This window comes from Aegilops tauschii, chromosome 6 (genome assembly GCF_002575655.3).
Source record: "Aegilops tauschii subsp. strangulata cultivar AL8/78 chromosome 6, Aet v6.0, whole genome shotgun sequence".
Lineage (NCBI taxonomy): Eukaryota > Viridiplantae > Streptophyta > Magnoliopsida > Poales > Poaceae > Aegilops > Aegilops tauschii.
The window spans coordinates 492,977,199-492,996,993 of record NC_053040.3 but is presented as its reverse complement, the minus strand read 5'-3'; the positions used below and the strand labels follow the sequence as shown (position 1 = coordinate 492,996,993).

The window sequence follows — 19,795 nt, the reverse complement described above, 5'->3', positions numbered from 1 at the left end:
ACATCATCAATTTTCAATCCTTTCTGACTTCATTTGTTATTTTTCATGCATTTACTAATTATTTTGAGCTATAAGACCCTAAAATTGAAGAGCATTTCAAATGAACTCTGAAAAGGTTGAGAGTTGGCATGGTATCATCATTTCATCCACATAGCATGTGCAAGAAAGTTGAGAGGGTTACGGCAAAAACTGGATGCACTTCGTGTACAAAACGGACAATCTCTTTCAAAGTATCAGGATTTCATACGGAAACTCGTCTGTTACAAAGGGATTTCATTTTTTAAAACTTATTTGAACTCCTGACTTTTTGTGTGTTCAAAATGGACCATTCAAAGCCTCATCATCATTTTTCAATCCTTTCTGACTTCATTTGTTATTTTCCATGCATTTACTAATTATTTTGAGCTATAAGACCCTAAAATTGAAAAGCATTTCAAATGAACTCTGAAAAGGTTGAAAGTTGGCATGGTATCATCATTTCATCCACATAGCATGTGCAAGAAAGTTGAGAGGGTTACGGCAAAAGCTGGATGCACTTCGTCAACAAAATGGACAATCTCTTTCGAAGTATCAGGGTTTCAGAGGAAAACTCATCTGTTACAAAGGGATTTCATTTTCTTGAACTTATTTGAACTCCAGACTTTTTGTGTGTTCAAAATGCACCATTCAAAGCCACATCATCAATTTTCAACCCTTTCTGACTTCATTTGTTATTTTTCATGCAGTGACGGATTGTTTTGAGCTAAATGACCCTGAAATTGAAAAGCCCTACAAATGAGCTCTGAAAAGGTTGAAAGTTGGCATGGTATCATCATTTCACCCACATAGCATGTGCAAAAAAGTTGAGAGGGTTACGGCAAAAGCTGGATGCACTTCGTGAACAAAATGGACAATCTCTTTCGAAGTATCATGGTTTCGGACGAAAACTCATCTGTTACAAAGGGATTTTATTTTCTTGAACTTATTTGAACTCCAAACTTTTTGTGTGTTCAAAATGAACCATTCAAAGCAGAGACTGATTTTGAATGGTGCATATTCAACACACAAAAAGTCTGTAAAGATCGCCAACCCCAACATAAAAAAATGAGCATAGATGCGCCTATAGAGAGAATTCAACCTAAATTCATAATAAATTTCTATGAATTTCAGAGAAATTCACTCTGAATTTAGGTCAAATTCCCTATATAAGGGCATCTATTTTCATTTTGAGAGGAGCTCAACAAGGCAGAGAGGGACGTGCTTATCAACCGGTGTGAGCGCCCTTCGGTTGGCGAGGTGGGACTAAACCCTGACCACAACGAGGACCAACCCTTTAGTCCCGGTTTGTGGCACAAACCGGGACTAATGGTCATGGGCCAGGGGCGAGGCGCATTGGTCCCGGTTCGTGCGTGGAACCGGGACCAAAAGGTCCAGACGAACCGGGACCAGTGGCTCACGTGGCCCGGCCGCCCCCCTGGGCTCACGAACCGGGACAGTTGCCTCCTTTGGTCCCAGTTCGTGAGCGAACCGGGATTAGTATTACGAGGGCCGAACCAATGCCCTGTTTTCTACTAGTGGCCGGCCCTCCCCCTCCTCCACTCCTTTATATACGGGGAGGGGGGCACCCCTTGGAGACACAACAATTGATCATTGATCTCTTAGCCGTGTGTGGTGCCCCCCTCCACTAGAATCCACCTCGATAATATCGTAGCGGTGCTTAGGCGAAGCCCTGCGTCGGTAGAACATCATCATCGTCACCACGCCGTCGCGCTGACGAAACTCTCCCTCAAAGCTCGGCTGGGTCGGAGTTCGAGGGACGTCATCGAGCTGAACGTGTGCTGAACTCGGAGGTGCCGTGCGTTCGTACTTGATCGGTCGGATCGTGAAGACGTATGACTACATCAACCGCGTTGTGCTAACGCTTCAGCTTTCGGTCTACGAGGGTACGTGGACAACACTTTCCCCTCTCGTTGCTATGCATCACAATGATCCTGTGTGTGCGTAGGAAATTTTTGAAATGACTACGTTCCCCAACATCAAGCACCCCTCATGCAAGGTGGAATGTGAATTATAAGTCCATCCATCAATAATCTCTGCAGCTAGCTGGTGTTCATCCATCCATTAATCATCTTAGCGTTCGTGTATTTGACCGATGTCGATTTTCCTTTCGTTGTGGATCATATATGATATGCCAATTATAATAGTACAAGCTATTTGGGTCCTAATGAAGGGAGGAGGAGATCAAGAGAGGTAGATCTAAGCTCCATCTTCCCCTCTTGTGTACTCATCGATTTTGTATCAGTATTGCAAAATACGTGGTATTGGAAGGAAAGCAAATATGTGTATGTCTTGAGGTTCGACATTGTTTGATTGAATAATGGGGCAACGTCTTGTGGATCCTCTGGGTAGCACTATTTTTGTATCATCTCCTATTTAAACGCCCGTAAGAAAAAATATCTCCCGTTTAAGCATGTAGTTCAATAGGATTGTTAATTGGGGATAATATATCAAGATAATAAAAGGGGATGTAGCTCAAATGGTAGATCACTTAGAATGCATTTAAGAGGCAGGGGTTTGGTACCCGATCTCCACTTTCTGGTTTTTTGTTGTTGTTTATTGGTTCGATTTCTATTACAGAAAAAATGGCCAAAGAAAATAGATAAGGTAATTCACAAAAAAATTATATCTAGTAATTTGTTTGGTTTGTTTTAAGAAAATGGTCATCTTATATAAAAAATGTTCATAATATATTCACAAGAAAGTTTAGTTTGTAGTTAAAATATGGTCATCGTATACTATCATATGCACATAACATTGCCAAATCTCGCTACAATTGAAAGACCAATTTGTTAAGCGCACCTTTTGTGGCACTCCACGTCTTAGTAAGAAACGTGTGGTGAAGTCCAGCTATGAACCAAACATGCATGAAATCACTAGTTATGGGTACCCATTGCAAAGGTTACCCCAATGCCTACCAGGGTTCAAGTCCTATAATTGGCACCAGCTGGCGATCTCATTTTTCTGGATTTATTTCAGACTTTTCAGCAATGTTCGTTCAGTGGAAGGAGACGTTTTCATCTACTACTAGGCACATGTGGTGACTTCGCCAATCTCAAGATGTTGTACCGGCTCAGTATCTCAAATGTGCTCATAGGATTGGATGTGCGTGCTTGTGTTCATAGGGGTGAGTTTAAGTATGTGTATGTGAGCATCAGTGATAGTACTGTGTTAAAAATAGGTGCTTAAAAATAACTAAAAGCAATGAAAACAAAATGTAGAAGTGTTCTTGATTTTTAGGAATTAGATATATCATAAAGGTTCATAAGTAGTACAATGAATCCCAACATGAGAAAATTACATTGAGCAACACCACCAAACGATCGCTATCGTTGCTGGTGTGCGGTGTCGCTGCTCCCCTACTAGAGCTCACTTGACCTTGTCGATGACAACACAGAAGTCTTTGTGCACGTATGGACCAACACATCAGAGCTAGCCGCAGTTGTCGCCATTGAACTCTTGAATCGATCTGAAGACCATGACGCCAAACCTCATCGTGATTCATGCATGATGCAAAATCCTAGCCTCGCTGCCACATGAGACACTAGGAATGTACGTTGGAGCTTCATCGACTCCATCCCGATGGCCAATGTCGAGGAGGATCTAAGATCAGATGACTAGTTTGAAGATGTCGCACTGCCCTGCAAGAAAAGAAAAACCTAACCTAAACTTCTTTCCGGAGCCGAGGCATCGTGATCTTCGTCCCTGCCACTTGCCACCTAAGTTGCATGCGGAGTGGATATAGATCCACAGACTCACCGGCGAAGCTTGGACGGGATGAGTGCCCTAGCAGCCAAATCCGTGAGAAGGAAAGAGTAGGGCAGCAACATCCGTGAGGGAGAAAGAGAAACACTAACCAAAGGACGAGTCGTAGCTTAGAGTGTTTTATTTTAAATTTTAAAAACAATAAGAAAATCTTTTGAACTGAACTCTTTTTTGCAAGGTCTTTTGAACTGAACTTAACACACCATTATATTTTAACAAAAATGTGAAGCATGAACTATATATTTTTGCTCTAAACGTTCAACACATATACCGACCATGACAATACAAAAATTAAGGGAAAAAATATAACTTGTGACTAGAATGTATGATTTGATTTTTACGAAATAAACATACATGACTCGATGATGTGGCGTGATTTGCAGGGACAAATTAGTATAGTTGAGTTTATGCATTACTTGCTGATGCCACACATTTTGATCTTACGGTTATCAATAATTGAGGTGACGTAGAAGCACAATCCATAGAGAAATTTAGTAATGAGGGATAGCTATGTGGTTAAGGATTAAATAATGACAATGATGGGGCCCATGCTAATACGATTAGTTGATTAATTAGAATTAATCTATAGTGATTGTTGGGGTTAATGTGAATGGGGATGTAGCTGTACCTCCCATCTCCAAAGAAAAACCTCCTTTTGTAGCTTTACAATCAAAGCCCAGTGGCACTAGCTGTGTGGGCTTGTACCCCTATCCTTGGACCGAAAGTGTTAAATTCCTGAGGCCCCGTTGGCACATACTCCTTCCCTCCCACAATATAAGATCATTTTTAAGCCGGCGGAGGGAGTAATCTTTGAGTCGCTAAATGAAGAAAGTTTCTTTTTAGAATGCTCAGAGAAAATTGAGTGGCTTATTGATATTTATTTACTTGCGCTAAGAAGACTGCACATAATTTTCTTTGTCAATATTACCCCGTTTAATCCATGATTAATAAGTTCTAGAATATGAGCCCGATCATTTTTTTTAAATGAATAGCCAAGTTAGAGTACTACCTCCGTAACTAAATATAAGATGTTTTTCGAACTGCAAAAAACGTCTTATATTTAGTGTCGGAGGTAGTATCAGATTGATATCGTGATAATTTTTCTAAGAGGTGCACTTCTATGCCCTTGCATAAGAAAAGAAGGTGTTCTTATATGCTTTCCTCGCAAGGAAAAAGTGATAAATTACAGCTGTGGGCAAATTAGTCATGAATATTGTTTCGCGTTCGAGCCTGCCACCCAAGCCTACCTTTGGCCACCGGCGCTGCTGGGGCATCAAGGACGACCGTCGTGTATTTGTGTTGGTGCCGATCTGCTGGGAGCACGCAGAGCACAAGTGGGATCTGGGAAAACATCTCTGAAATTCTGGAAACTACTCAAACTGGCAGTATATATTCTCGAATTAGTAGCATATATACTCTCCCTCGAAAAAACAAAATACAAATCTTGGTCGTGATAAAAAGGAGAGCAAGATGCCTCTCGAAAAAACTAAACAAACACAAAAGGAACAAGAATATAATGGTTTCCACATGGCCGTGATATAGAAATTATCTGACATGCATAAAACAAAAATTATGCTGCTACATTATTGTACGTAAAATATGGCCGATGAGGTCGCCGGAGGAAGACAAGACCCGGCCGATCGAGCTAGCTCCACCGATGATGTACTGCATGTATGCATGCATGCAGCACACGCGCGCGTTCCCCGGCCTATTGGCCGCCCGACGTCTCGTGCTTGAGCGACAGATAGATGAGGACGACAGCCCCTACGACGGTGGCTACGAATATCAGCATGACGCACGTGTCGTGAGGGGTTCCTGTGTACTCGCATCCCATTGCCCAAAGTGCACGAACAGTAGGTCGATCGATATATATGCGGAGTTGAGGTAGTAGGATTGTTGGGTAGCTGTGGTATGCAACCTGCATATGCAGGTATGCGCGAGTATATATAGACCCGGCTGCACGTACGTATATATGGAATTAACCATCCGTTAAGCCGACCTTAATTGGGAGATAATAATGGGTTTTCCTTGCATGCATGTATAGGCCGGGATCGTAATCACCCGGAGTTAAAAGCGCATATCCTGCCGAATCTGGAGCATGATGACTTCCATACTTGGTTGTTCTGGAACATGTTTCCCCTATTAATACTATGGGTTAATAAGTAGTAATATTGGTCACTGAATCAATTAACTCCATGATATATCATAGGAAAAGAACCCCATCAGCCGGCTGATTACACGACCGCATCCGCTGCTCCCTTCGTTTGAAACGCGGCCCACTGGACCACCCACGTTTTTCTTCCTCATCTTATCTCTTCGTCTCTCTCTCTCTCATCTTATCTCTTTCCCGTGCCTATCAATGGCGTACATCTCGCTGGTGAGGAGGATGGTGATGAGGCAAAGTGGTCGGAGCTCTGGCGCCTGCCCACAGCGCCGCGATGGCGGGGACGAGTGGTGCCGCTCGACACCACCACCGTCCGGCGGGAGCTCGTGGCGAACAACAATGGTGTTCTTTTTTTTGGCAAAGAAGATTTCTGCAACATAAGTCATGTTGCAAGATTTTCTTCTATAACACCGCATAAAGGAGAAGACAAAGAAAAAAAATTGCAACATCGCCTCGCAAAGTTTTTCTGCAACAATACCTCTGTTGCGAAAATAAAGTGAAGATAGAAAAAAAATCTGCAACACGACCTATGTTGCAAAAAAATTCCCGCAACACAACCTATGTTGCAAAAAAATTACAACATAACCTCCGCTTGTAAATGTTTCTGCAACAAGCACTCTGTTGCAAAGTCAAGTAAGACGTTCGATTCTCTTAATTGTGTGAGATCTCGCGGGTGGCGAGGCGGCAGATCTTTTGAAAAGATCCGTCGGCCGACGCGTAGAGGCCCTCATAGGCGTTGCTACGCGTCGGCCGACGGACCTTTTTAAAAGATTCGTCGCCTCATGAGCCGCCCGATATAGCGGATTAAGCGGCCAAGCGTCAGCCTCTACCATTGCAACATAGGTCTTGTTGCGGAAATTATCTGCAACACGTCCCATGTTGCAGAAATTTTTGCAACATAGGTCAAGTTACATATTTTTTTGCAACCGAGGTCTTGTTGCAGTTTTTTTTTGCAACAGAGGTCTCGTCGCAGAATTTTTTCGCGACAAAGGTCCTTTGCAGAAATTTATATAGAAGTCAGAAATATTTCAGAAATTTTCGTAACAAAGGTCATGTTGCAAAAATATTCTGCAAGAGAGGTCTTGTTACAGAAATTTTACAAAAATCTTTTCACAACAGAAGGTTGAGAGAACGGGGGTGAAAAGAGAAAGGATAACGAGTCATCCTAGAAATTTCTAAAACGGAGGGGTGCGCTGTATGTGGGGCACACATTGACGCGTGGGAACCGGTGGAGGTGGTCGACACAAGCGATCAAAATCCGCCAGATGATTTGGAACGTTTCCCTTTTCTTTTAGGGAAAAAGCTTGGCTTCAACCGGCGGACGCTCGCGGTGCGATCCGCCGGCTTGTTCATGGGACGCGTGTCCTGCTTGGACGGTTTTATCTTTTTCTTTCTTTCAGTCAACGTGACCGCTGAGCGCTGTTCACTGTTCTCTACAATAGTTTCTGCAGCAAGTTATATGTTGCAAGAAAATGTAACAAGACTTGTGTTGCAGAAAAATATTATAAAAAAACTAAATTACAACAAGAGCTCTGTTACAAAAAAAACTTGTAAAAAGACATGTGCTGTAAAAAATCTGCAACTTGACATATGTTGCAAAAATTTATGTAACATGACCCGTGATGCAGGAATTTCCTGCAACACGACCTGTATTGCAATGATAAAAAGTGACGCTCGGTCGCTCAATTCACCTGATCCGATGGCTCGCGAGCCGATGGACCTTTTTAAAAGATCCGCCGGCCTATGCATAACAACCGTTGGATCGCCTTGATCCATGCATCGTCACCCACGCTCGCACACACACTCCATTATTTCTCCTGTCTACCACGTGTCCTCTACCTTATCCTGGAACAACGGTGGTGTTCCGAACCATAACGGTAAAAGACGACTGCAACTTAGACAATCTTTTGTAACATCAGCTCTGTTGCAAAAAAACTGCAATAAAACCTCTGTTGCAAAAAACAAATCTACAACAAAAACTCTGTTGCAAAAAAAACCTTCAACCTATGTTGCAAAAAATATATTCTGCAACATAACCTTTATTATTAATGTTTCCGCAACAAGACCTTTGATTATGTCACATCCAACGACCCGCGAGGCGGCGGATCTTTTTGGAAGATCCGCCGGCCGACGCGTAGCGACCCCCTTCTTTTAGCGAGATTCAAAAAATGCTCAAGAATTTAAAATATGCTTGCAACTACAAAACATATTCATGAATTGGAAAAGAACATTCAGTAATTCGAAAAATATTCCCGCATTTTAAACTGATCTCAATTCCACATGATGTTCTTGAATTTTTAAAACATATTCTCGGATTTTTAAAACAATTCTGGATTTCAGAAAATGTTCATGTAGTTTAAAATTGTTCCTGTTTTTCAATATATATTTAAAATTTCGAAATAAATGTGCTGATGAATTCAATAACTGATTTTGAATTCACAAATATGCACAAATTATTTTTTTGACAAATTTCAAAAAAATCACGACTTCAAAAATGTCTCTGAATTTGAAAAATGTTGATGAATTACAAAAAATGTTCATGAATTCAAAAATCATTTTCCATTTTTTTTAAATATTCACGGATTAAGAATCATTCACAACTTCAAAAAATGTTCCCTCATATGAAAAAGTTCATAAACTAAAAAAAATCATGAAATTTTAAAATGTGTGGAAATTAAAAAAAGTCATGAAATTCTAAAATTGTTGTAAATTAAACATATTGACTTAGTGAAAAATGTAAAGTAAAAACAGGAAGAAAAGCAATAGAAAAAGAAATAAATGGTTCACGGTAAGTTCTAGAACCTTACCAAACTGATGAAAGAAAGACACATCTGATCCCGTAAAATGGGCCGGCCATGTAGCGTCATTGCGCCTAGAGGTGCATGTTTCCTCGTTATTCCCTGTCGTACGCGGAGAATAGGATCCCTCCCGCGCGCATTAGCTGTTACTTAGCACCCAATGCTGAGAACCGATATGTGCGGGGTGGTCTTCATCCGCGGGTTGTAGTGTAATTGATAAACTAACAATTATTGTCGGCCCAAGAATGTAATATCTCTATTTTCCAGTTCTTGATAAAAATTCTACCTAGACTATGATCCATTTACACTCGTTTTGTTTCCTCACACTTGGGTTATCAATCACCGATGCATTAACCATAGCCACTAGTTGGCGCATTGGTTTCTATTCGAGCGCCCAAGGCCCTAAGTCGTTACATCCTCGGTGAGTTGTACGGGTGGAAAGTGCTACTATTGCTAAGCGAAAGATTAATGTCGGCCCATGAATAGAATGTCTCATTTTTGAGCTTGCTTATTAAAATAGCCTATCTAGACTAAAATCGACACAATATGTGTTTCCTCGCATGATATAAGGGGTGGATGTTTGCTCTTTTTGTCTTATATTTAGGGGTGCGAAATTGTGAAAGTTAATCCGTAGTGTACCTAGGAGGATAGTGGAATGCATTCCGAGGACCAAAAAAAGAAGAGATGAGGTGCAGGTGCGTGCAAAGGAGATATTAGAGATGAGGAGGAAAAGGCGAACACGGAAGAGATATTCTAAACCCTAGTGTTGACGAAAGAATCATTATGTGTATTATTAAACATGTTAATTAGGCTTGACATTAATATTTTTATAATTGAAGATGATTGAGCAAAGCTATATATCGTTTCATTTATATGACGGAAAATAGAAGTGCCAAAGTTGCATTGACGCGCCAACTCATATTATTGTAATGAGAACACACCGGACCCAACTAGAATTGGGGCCTATCCTCTCATCGATTTATGTTAGACATCACGAGAGTAGACATATAAAACGGTCATCCTATAGTGTGTCTAAGCCACGTGCTACTAAAATTAAGAATGCCATGTCTCCGATGCATGAACAAAATCTACTATGAGTAGATGTGTGCGTGTATTGGTTGGTATTTGAGCGCCCAAGGCCCGCAGCGGCTCCGATATGTGCTTGGTGGGTAAACTGCTGGAAAGTGACGCTATTGCTAAGCGACGAATAATGTTGGCCTACAAACGAAATGCATCTAGGTTTTTTCCATTTGTTGATTAAAAAAAACTAATTATAGGAACACCTTATTCTAATTATGTGTTTTTCGTGACACGGCCTGAGGGGTTTGTGTTTGCTCCTTTTGTGTTGGGAGCGAGAAACCCTAAATGTGCACCGTAGTTAAAATAGGAGGAACGTGGAATGCATGCAAAGGACAAAAAAGAAGGGAGGAGGAACATAGGCGTACAAAAAAGACATCGGAGGCGAAGGAGGGATAGAGGAAGGGAAGAGGCCAGAGGGTATGATTTGCCTGTATTGATTACTTTTGGAACAATTCTCTCGATTTTTTGGAAGAGTCATGTTAACGGTGTTACGGCTTGACGGGCCACCGGAAGTCGGCCCGCTAGACAGCCCAGCGAGGAGAGCCCGTCCTCTATCCCTGACCACCACGTGTTACTCCATTTCATCTTCTCAAAAAAAAAAGTGTTACTCCATTTCACAGCCTCAGAAACACCTCCGCCTCAGAAACACCCATGCCGCGCCGCTCCTCCTCCCCGCCGTCGAGGGCCAGCGGGGCCGCCTCCGCCCGCCGTCGGCAGCCCCCGCCGTCGGGCCCCGGCTCCGCGAGCTGTAGGCACCCCCCGCCGTCGGCCGCCTCTGCGCGCCAGTCCCCGCCGTCGGGGGCCAGCGGGGCCGCCTCCGCGCGCCGTGGGCACCCCCCGCCGCCACTCCCCGCAGCCCAGAGCGTTCCCGCCCGGCGCCGAGGTACGTGTGCTCGCCGGGGCGCGTACCGCAGCCAGCCCGCCTCCCCCGCGTCCGAGCAGCCGCCTCCGTCCCGGCGGCCGGAGGGCGTGGCCGAGCTCCGCCGCCTCGGCAAGTCCTACTCCGAGGCCGTCGACTCCGCGCAGCTCCTCGCCCCCGCCAGGTCCCCTTCTTCTGATGTTAACTTCTATCCCCCTGTTTTTATTTATTTTATTTACATTACAGGCTACAAAACTGTATGAATTTGGCGTTGGTCGATGATGAAATTTCGAATATGAATCACTTTCTTCTGTCATATTAGTCACCTCATAGAATCATATTAGTCTGGTTATTACATTAAACCCAAGCACAGTATGAAACTTCTCTGCCAACTATGAAATCTAATGCTGGATTTTGGATCGAGTTGGTTTTGTTTTCTCACTTTGTTTGTATGATGAACTAGGGTCAATGTTTTTGGCCATCGAACCAGAGCTTTATTTATGAGAATCTCTAGAGAGGGGGCTAAAATCGCAAGAGTGCGCCGGCGGCTGTGAGCTGCTGCTGACGCGTAAGGCCCCGATCAGATGGGAATAGTGGATCTGTGGGATTTGGGAACCAACTTGCGACAAATCAAAGGTTCCTGGGTTAGTTGAGATCGGGGGTAGGAAGAGAGAAAGAGCAACTAAATTCTTCTCTTCTTACTTCATTTCCAAGCCATGCACGGCATATATCACGAGCTTCAGTTACAGCGGTACGAAGGACAATGCCATCCTGTCTCCCAAATTTCAGTTACAGCAGCAGAAAGGGTCATCTCAGCCATTGCTCTTCACTCCAGAGGTCCGCTTCCATCCTGACCGTCGTTTAACTGAATTTGAGTAAGTGTCGTCACGGTCTTCTGGCCATTAGCAAGCTGCACCTTGAGCAGAGAGGTCTTTTCATGCAGTAGGCCAAGTTGACTGACCATAACTTGATCCACGAAGCTGTTAGTGCCGCAAGAGTCCATGAAGCTGTTAGCAAGCGGGTACACAGACTATCCGGGGCCTTGATTAAACACCATGTTTGTCGAGAAGCTATGAGGTCCCGGAAACCCACACCTCCTTGACTCTTAGACACAATCATCTTCTCCCAGGAAATCCAATGAATCTTCCTTGTATTCTCCTCATTGCCCCACTAGAAATTCCGTATAATTTGCATTAAGTCATCACACATCCTTGCCGAGAACTTGAAAATGCCCATTGCATAGGTTGGAAGGGCCTGTAACACATATGTTAGATAGCTTTTTTTTTTTGACCTTGTAGATAGCTTTCAGTAAACTATCAAGTACGTGTAAATTCCATTTATATGTTATATAACTTATGATTATGTGTAAGTTCCGTGCAATTTGATTTGCACTTATGTTGACTTTGCAATTTGATTGCTGATGGATAGAGGGAATGCATGTGAAACATGTAAATATGCTTTGCCATGTCAGAATTTGTAAAATCTGGGGGAGGGGATAATGTTGAAAAAAGCAGATCAAAATTGTTCACATGCATGTATTCCAATGAAGATCATTAAGCTATAAGCTTAGTGTTTGAGATACTTGTCAAATTTACACTAAATAAGTTCAAAAGGAGTTCATATCCATTTGAATATGCACTATCGAAGTGCCCATTAAAAAAAAGTGCTCATTCTTTTGAATATGCACTACTTTTGAATATTGCCTTTTTATTATACTAAAGAAGTGCAGGAGTGCATATTCTTTTGAGACACCTGTCAAAATTACACTAAAGAAATTCATATCGGATTTTCATATTATACTAAAGAAGAAGTGCATATCCTTCTGAATATGTTCATGACAAGTTCACTCACCTTGGAATGGCTATTTCAGGTACAACCTTGGTCCGCCATGTCCGCCGCCTCATATACAGATTCTCCCAGATGACCTCCTTGTGGAGATTCTCATGCGCCTTCCGCCTGAGCCTATCTATCTTTTCCGTGCTTCTCATGTCTGCAAGCACTGGCGCAGCCTCATCCACGACGCCCGCTTCCTTTGCCGCTTCCACGAGTTCCACCGGGGGACTCCTCCCGTGCTCGGCTTCTTCAGCAACCAGCCATCGTTTCCCTTCTTCGTTTCCATCACCAACACCTTCGCGGGCTCCGCTGTTGGCAAGATTGACCACGACTATTTGTCGGTCTTGGACTGTCGCCACGGTCGTGCCCTCCTGAAATGTAAGTGCTGCAATGAGCTGCTCGTCTTGGACCTTGTGACCGGTGACACGATCTGGCTGCCGTATCCCACGCAGCTCCCCAAGCAGGCCACATACAATGGCGCGGTTCTCTGCGTTGCTGGCCACGACAACTGTCATTCGTGCCCGGTCCTTGTGGTGCTAGTGTTCAGTAACAAGGTTGATTTCATCACCGCAGGCTGCGTGTACTCGTCCGAGACTGGCGTCTGGGGTGAGATCACTTCGATTCATATGCCTGATTCATTTGTCGTCCCATTGCCGACGGTTCTGGTTGGAAACACACTGTACTGGCTGTTGGACAACGATCACATCATTCAGTTTGATTTGGATAAGCATAGATTGGATTTAATTGAGGAGGTGCCACATAGCTACTGTAAGCAGGTTATCATCATGCCCGCGGAGGATGGACTTGTTGGTTTTGCTGGGGTTGATGGTTCGAGTCTCCATTTGTGGTCAAGGGTAGGTAGCATTGATGGGGGGGTACCATGGACACGTCGCATCATTGACTTCGAAGAGCTTCTTGGGCCGGAAACATCGCTTTGTCATCCGTTGCTTGTTGGCTATGCGGAAGATGCTGATGTGATCTTCATTTGTGCGGATACTAGCGTCTACATGATCCATCTCAAGTCCATGATGAAGATTGAGCGGTGGAATGAACTTGATATTGTGTTTCCCATTTTTCCTTACACAAGATTCTACTCTCCAGGTATTGCCATTGCTTGTTTTCGATGTTGCATAGTTCCCTTTCTTCTTCCAAACTGATGTTTTGATGAGTTATGTCAATCTTGTATTACATGTGATACCTTAACTATGCTTAATCTTGCAGTAAAAGCTCTTGGCGCCTACTGCCTGGCCGCAGAGCCATCTTCTTTCTCGGCGGTGCCCTCCCTCGCCTACTCGGTGTCACGGATGCCAGGCTCGCGCTCCACTTTGGCAGGGGAGAGACCACGTAGACGTCATGCTCTCCAACCTGCAGGAGAACGCCGTCCATGGTGATGAACGTGAGGACGGCCTGCTCGAGATTGTCCTGGTCGGTCTATGCCCCAAAACCATGGCGGATCCACAAAAGCCAGACTATGTTTTCTCAGCACACACCATTGGTTTCAACCCAAGCCAGGGACTGCATGGCTGACACTCAAGTCTGAAACTCTCTCTGTGTGTGTTTATTCTGTTTCTACAGATACAAACTCATCGCGCCAACCTTGTAAGATGTCCAAGCTTATTTTTCGGCGCGACGGCGACGGCCTGCTGCTCCCACAATGACGAAGCTGGCGTTTTGAGCAGTTTTCCAGGTTGCCCTTTGGATGGTTCAGAGCATGTGAATATATGAAATGAGTTAGTTCCCAGCGATTTGGGAGGCAGGGAAAAGAAGATGCTACTCGAGATCTTGCGATGAAGAAGAACAAGCTTGAGAGGAGAATTAAGTAGATTGAGGACGAACTTTAGACGCGGAAAAATGTAAACTGTGTGGCTTTTAATTCTAATACTAGGTAATTGCCCGTGCGTTGCTACGGGAGCAACAATTTCATCACAACAAGAGTATTATGAAATGGTGTTCTGAGGTCACCAGAACATATACCCGATCTTACAAACATGATATTTTGAGCAACATTAATAAGATGCATAAGCATTGATTTAACACACAAGTGTCAAAGCAAGCATGAATAATGGATTGTAAACACCATGATAGCCAAGTTCAAACTAAAGGAAGCAAGTTCACGTCATGATAGTCAAGTTCACCGAAACTCTATTTCAGATTATTTTTCCTATGATGGAGCTGAAATATTCCTATATACTTGTAGGAATCATAAATCACCAGGAAGCACCGTCATAAATCACTATAGTCAATAGTTCCTTTGCAACAAACTGGAGCTAGTAAGATGAAGAAAACGGTACCTAATTGCTAAACCGAAGTGTGGATAGATACTTATATTTAGTATTTAGACACTTGTATGCTAAACCAAACGGTACCTGAGTGTCATAAATCACTATAATCATTATTTAGTATTTAGACACTTATATTTTAAAAGGCAGATAGATAATTCAAACCTTACATATGCTAGCAACCAAGATTGCTATTTAAAATTAAGACCTCCCTATGGTCCAGCTCCTCTGTAGTATTGGCTCGCCTCGTCGTTCTCGTTCTGCACAGGTTTTGTTTGCCGAGGTGGCATCAGCTCCATGGTGGCCTCCTCCGAGCTCCTGAGCTCATCGACGCCAAAAAAAAACTGAAAAAGAATCTTGCTATTTATACATGACGACTACAACAACAATAATTATGAGGGTATACAAGACCACCATTGAAAGACTTTGTAACACTTGTTTTATGGGGGTATAAGCTCTCACATTCTGCATTGCAAGTCAGAAAGCAAAAAATGATAATTAGTTTCCATTTCCAGTATGCAAGACAGAAGTTTATACATAACTGCTTATTGTCGCTAATGTGTTTTTCGCTCCCAGCAAGAATAAACAAATGGGAAGAAATATATCTACTTACTACAACTACTTTTCTTTTCTGTCTGAGCAAGAATATGCATAAATGTGAAGAGAATATAGCTTACAGGAATATGTGCGATCATTGTTCATATACATACCGAGAAATAACGAATACCACCTATAAATTGTTCCGTACAACAATTCTGCAGTGCAAGATAATCAAAGAGGATAAACAATTGTGACTTTTTTTTGACAGAACCTCGTCAGAGGGCCAGGAGCTCTGGCATTTCATTATAGAAGAAGAGAATTGATCCAGTTTATAAGGGAAACCGGATCGAAAACCTCACAAAGTGGCCGGTTTATAAGGAAAACCGAGCCAAAAAACCGCACAAGCAAGGAAGCCTTGTCGACCACACGACACAAGGCCACAATCGCAACAAACACACACCCCCAGCTCCGGAGCCGCCGCTCCGACATCCCCCGCCCGCTCACAAGCCATAGCGCCGCACGGTTCGAGGGCCTTGTAGCCCTTGCTACACGAGACGACCGACCGCAGACCACGAACGCTGTGCCAAACATCCGGAGCCGCCGCCCCGACTTCCTGCCAGACCAACCCCTCGGGCCGCGTCCAACCAGGCCGACGACCTCGCTACCCTTGTAGCACCAAGTCGCCGCCCAAGCCATGCAGAGCCACGAACCTACCCCATAGAGCCGCCGTTGCATCGCCATCCGAGGCCGCCGCCTCGGCGTACTTCCACCGTCCGGAGCCGCCGCCCCGGCTTCCACCGCCCAGTCCACGACCGAAAACCTGCACAATTGTCATGAACCCACCACCCCACAAAGGTCAAGGATTCCAAAGCGGTGCCTTCAAGAAGGTAACAACATAAATGTCGCCAACGCCCGCTCCGATAGAGCTTGGGTTTTCACCCAGAATCACATAACAATTGTGAGAATAAATGGATGTATCTCCACGATGAGGCCTTCAAGAAGGTACGCGACGCTCAAGAACGCCGCCATCATCGGCACCGACCGAGAAGGTGCAAGACTTTCGCCCGGAGAACAACAATTGTGCAAGGAGCGTTGCAGCCAATCACCAGACCCACCTGCATGATGCAACGGAGCACCACGCCGTGCCATCACGCCTCCGGCCTCCGGCCACAACCACAACTACCTCAAGCCCAGCCCTCTGCTACAGAACAAGCAGAAGATGAGCACACCAGTACAGGGACGGAGACCAATCTCCACAGCCACCGTAGCATAAACACCATCGCGGCACCGCCGTGCCGCCGTCCAAAAACTGCAGCTTTCCGCCGCCACCGTAGCTCCCCCAGCCGAGGGAGGGGACTCCAGCACTCAGCACGCCCAGCAGCCGCTGCAAGCCGCAGCGCCGGCACAGCAGCACGCCAGAGTGCCACCACCGGCAGATCCGGACGTCGGTCGTCAGATCCGCGGCGGTAGCACCGCCCCGAACACCCTCAGTAGAGAGTCGGAAGGAGCAGCGCCGCCACCTTGCCCCGGCTTACCTGCGCCGGCGAGAGGACCCGCCGCCGCCCAGCCGCAACCAGGAGTGGAGCTCCGTCCAGGGCCGAAGCCGCACGCCACACGACGAGGAGGCCCCGCCGCCGCCGTCTGCCGAGCGAGATTTGCCCGTCGGCATCCCCCGGCGGTGGCAGGGGAGCGAGGAAGGAGCGCGGAGTGGGGGCGGCGGCGGCTAGGTTATCGCCCGTGCCGCCCCCTGGGAGCGACGCGAGCGAGGAAGGAGCAGTATTCAGCTTGTTCTTCAGTTTGGCTTTTTGAAATTTAAACAATTGTGACTTGATTGCATGAGATACTATTCTCATGATAGATATATACTGACCATATCACATAGATGTGGCTACATGTATGCATGCTAGCAATGGCCAGCCACATCCAAAGAATAATAACACGTACGATTCCAAATAAAATTCAGTCAGGCACATTTGGTTCAATGTATTTTTTAGTCACCTTATGTTTTTCTTATGTTCAGGTGTGTCAGGTCATTCTTCCAGAATTGATCTTAAATATCATGCTTGAACTTATTTTTGATGAAATATCAACACTATGCCTGAATGCAATATAGCAAGACCAACTCGCCCTACTGAATGTACATGGGTACCATTAATCGCGGACCTTTGCTGAACAATTCAGGTAAGTTTAGAGGGGCCACATCTACCCGTTTAACATTTCTTTTACATTCTCCAAGGCTCCGATATCTGAGTGCGATAACACATGACACAAGGTTTGTCTCAAACTCATTCATTGTGACCAGGTCCTGAAAAACAAAATAACTTATATCAGTTTAATTTTCGCACTTCAAGAACCAGACTGCCATTATCCAAGATACCAAGGAAAAATTGCATATCTCATTTACAGAACATAAATGATGGGAAGAATGATGTATGGTGTAATCCTATGCTAGATAGATTCACTGACGAACAAATAAGAAATCAAAAACTCACTGCGGTTCTCCTGGTTCAGCAGCCGCGCCTTGTTAGACTCATGTTTCGGCAGCCACACCTTTTAGATTTGGGAGCCAATTGGCGGATGAAGATGGCAACAGAGCATGTTCTCCATGCACCATCCTAAAGAAATAACACCAAATATGATCATTAGGGAACAAATTAAATATTTGGTTGCTTTATTTGACGTTTAAGAATGAAATTTTCAGATGTAGCTGCACCTGTAACCATCTACGTACCTTGTAACACAGCAATCGACTTGATTAGAGAAGAGGAAAAAACTCGAGCAATTATCCTGTACAGAAATATTACCTCATTGTATTTCCAATTCTTCCGTCCCTTTCACTCCATCAGGGATATGTTCAAAACCAGCAAATCCTGATTGCATCACTTGTACAACACTAAGTAAGAAAGGAATGTTGATGTGGGACATGGAGTGCTACAGACAAACGCTGCCTCATCCCAGCACAGAAGGGCCGCGGGGCGAAGGTACAACACACATGTGGTGCCACGGTGGTGTAGCTCTTCATTGGACGCCACGGAGGAAAGGAGAAGACGGCCTTGTCCAGGCCACATCTTGGAGGCGGGGAGGCTGTACTGCGGGGTCGCCGTGGTAGGCGGACTCGAAGACGACCGGCCGATGTTTCCTATCGCACACCCGCGAACCGTCTCACTGCCAGCAGTTTCGCCGACGCGGCCGCCAGATCTGATAGAGAAGACAGGCTGGACCAACGTGGGGAGAGAGGAGGAGGTAGATGACCACGCCCCCATCAGATTGGTGCCCGACAGGCGGCCCCTTCCATATCCCACGTTGCAAGGAGAGGGAACAAGGTCGATCCGATGCACGCCGGGTGGATGGGGAGCGGCGGCGGCTCCAAGAGAGAGAGGGAGTATGGGAGGTGCACTCTGATGGGGTGTGTAGCGGCGGCTGTGCTTGGGAGGGGAGGAGGCGGCGCCGAGCCTGTCAGGACGGAGGTGAGGCGGGGTGGATCGGTGCTAGATGGGATTGCATCCCGACGTTTTCGGCAGGGACGATTGCGCGTGAAAAAAAAAACTTAATCGACGATGGACGAAGGCGGACGAAACAAAGGGACGTAGGAGGGAAAACGGAACCTTACGGTTTTTTTAGGTAGTATAATAGATAATAGATAATAGATAATAGATATAGATATAGATATAGATATAGATAGATATAGATAGATATAGATATAGATATAGATAGACTAGAATGAAATGTATTAGGGGCAGTTCTTGGACCGGTTAGAATGCAGCTCCTAAATGAAAATGGATTGTGAGTGCTCTGTTTCCTCTGCTTCGGCTGCACCTTGTTACGGTGTACATTCTCCCGCTGAGAAGTTTCATCTTCTTCCCCGGTTTGCGGTAGCACCGCGCTGCGCCACCGCCGACCCCCTGTCATGCGCCTCGCCGCCTCTGACTTCTATGCGGCATCGTGCCAGCCGCGATCTTGGACATTGGTCCTGGAGTGTTCTTCTGGCTTCATATTTTCATATCAATGTGGTTGGTTTCAGTTTTCTCAACCAGCATGTATTTTTTTTGCATGATAATACGTGTCTCATTTATATAGAATAAAGATCAAGTTACAAGGCACGTAAGCACCAACCATACATAACTGAAAAGATAGGAAAATCCTATGCAGAATACCAGCGCCTGTTCCTTTCCTTCGACACCACCAAAGCTTCCACCAAAGGATAAAAAGACAGATTACCTCTTCACCCAAGCTCGATGCGACTCCATCGCTGATCAGCAGCTTTACGGACCTCCAAAGTAGTTTGCTAGAAGCAAAACCATAGCCGTTGAAAGAATCAGACCGGGGCAACATGTCCCCGGACACGCCATCAAACTTCAGAACTGACACCCCCGCATGACGACGACGTCGGAGGAGGAAACCAGAACTGTCAGCCTTCAACCACAGACCCAACACAAGATAC

At 44.9% G+C, this 19,795-nt stretch overlaps 1 protein-coding gene and 1 long non-coding RNA gene across 10 annotated transcripts; one reads left to right on the top strand and one right to left on the bottom strand.

The window, feature by feature from the left end:
• The first annotated feature begins 10,446 nt into the window (after positions 1-10,446).
• LOC109771359 (uncharacterized) lies at positions 10,447-19,148 on the top strand. Of its 8 annotated transcripts, none has more exons than XR_012188290.1 (5): positions 10,451-10,886; positions 12,573-13,636; positions 13,757-13,960; positions 14,111-14,420; positions 19,074-19,148. XR_012188290.1 is itself a non-coding variant. In XM_020330056.4 (4 exons), exons 1-4 carry the CDS (start codon positions 10,495-10,497, stop codon positions 13,924-13,926), a joined length of 1,431 nt encoding a protein of 476 aa, XP_020185645.1. In that variant the 5' UTR covers positions 10,467-10,494; the 3' UTR covers positions 13,927-14,496. The 8 variants fall into 8 exon arrangements, 4 of the variants coding, with proteins under 4 accessions (XP_045086159.1, XP_020185643.1, XP_020185645.1 ...); XR_012188291.1 differs by having other exon boundaries at positions 10,467-10,886; positions 12,573-12,913; positions 13,109-13,636; positions 13,757-14,420; XR_012188293.1 differs by lacking the exon at positions 10,451-10,886 and adding an exon at positions 10,948-11,539.
• LOC109771361 (uncharacterized) lies at positions 17,388-18,238 on the bottom strand. 2 transcript variants are annotated; one of them, XR_012188294.1, is made up of 3 exons: positions 18,159-18,238; positions 17,847-17,969; positions 17,388-17,659 (listed from the first exon to the last, which is right to left on the bottom strand). It is a non-coding gene; the product is annotated as an uncharacterized lncRNA (long non-coding RNA). The 2 variants fall into 2 exon arrangements; XR_006665749.2 differs by lacking the exon at positions 18,159-18,238 and having other exon boundaries at positions 17,847-18,122.
• Positions 19,149-19,795: the final 647 nt, after the last annotated feature.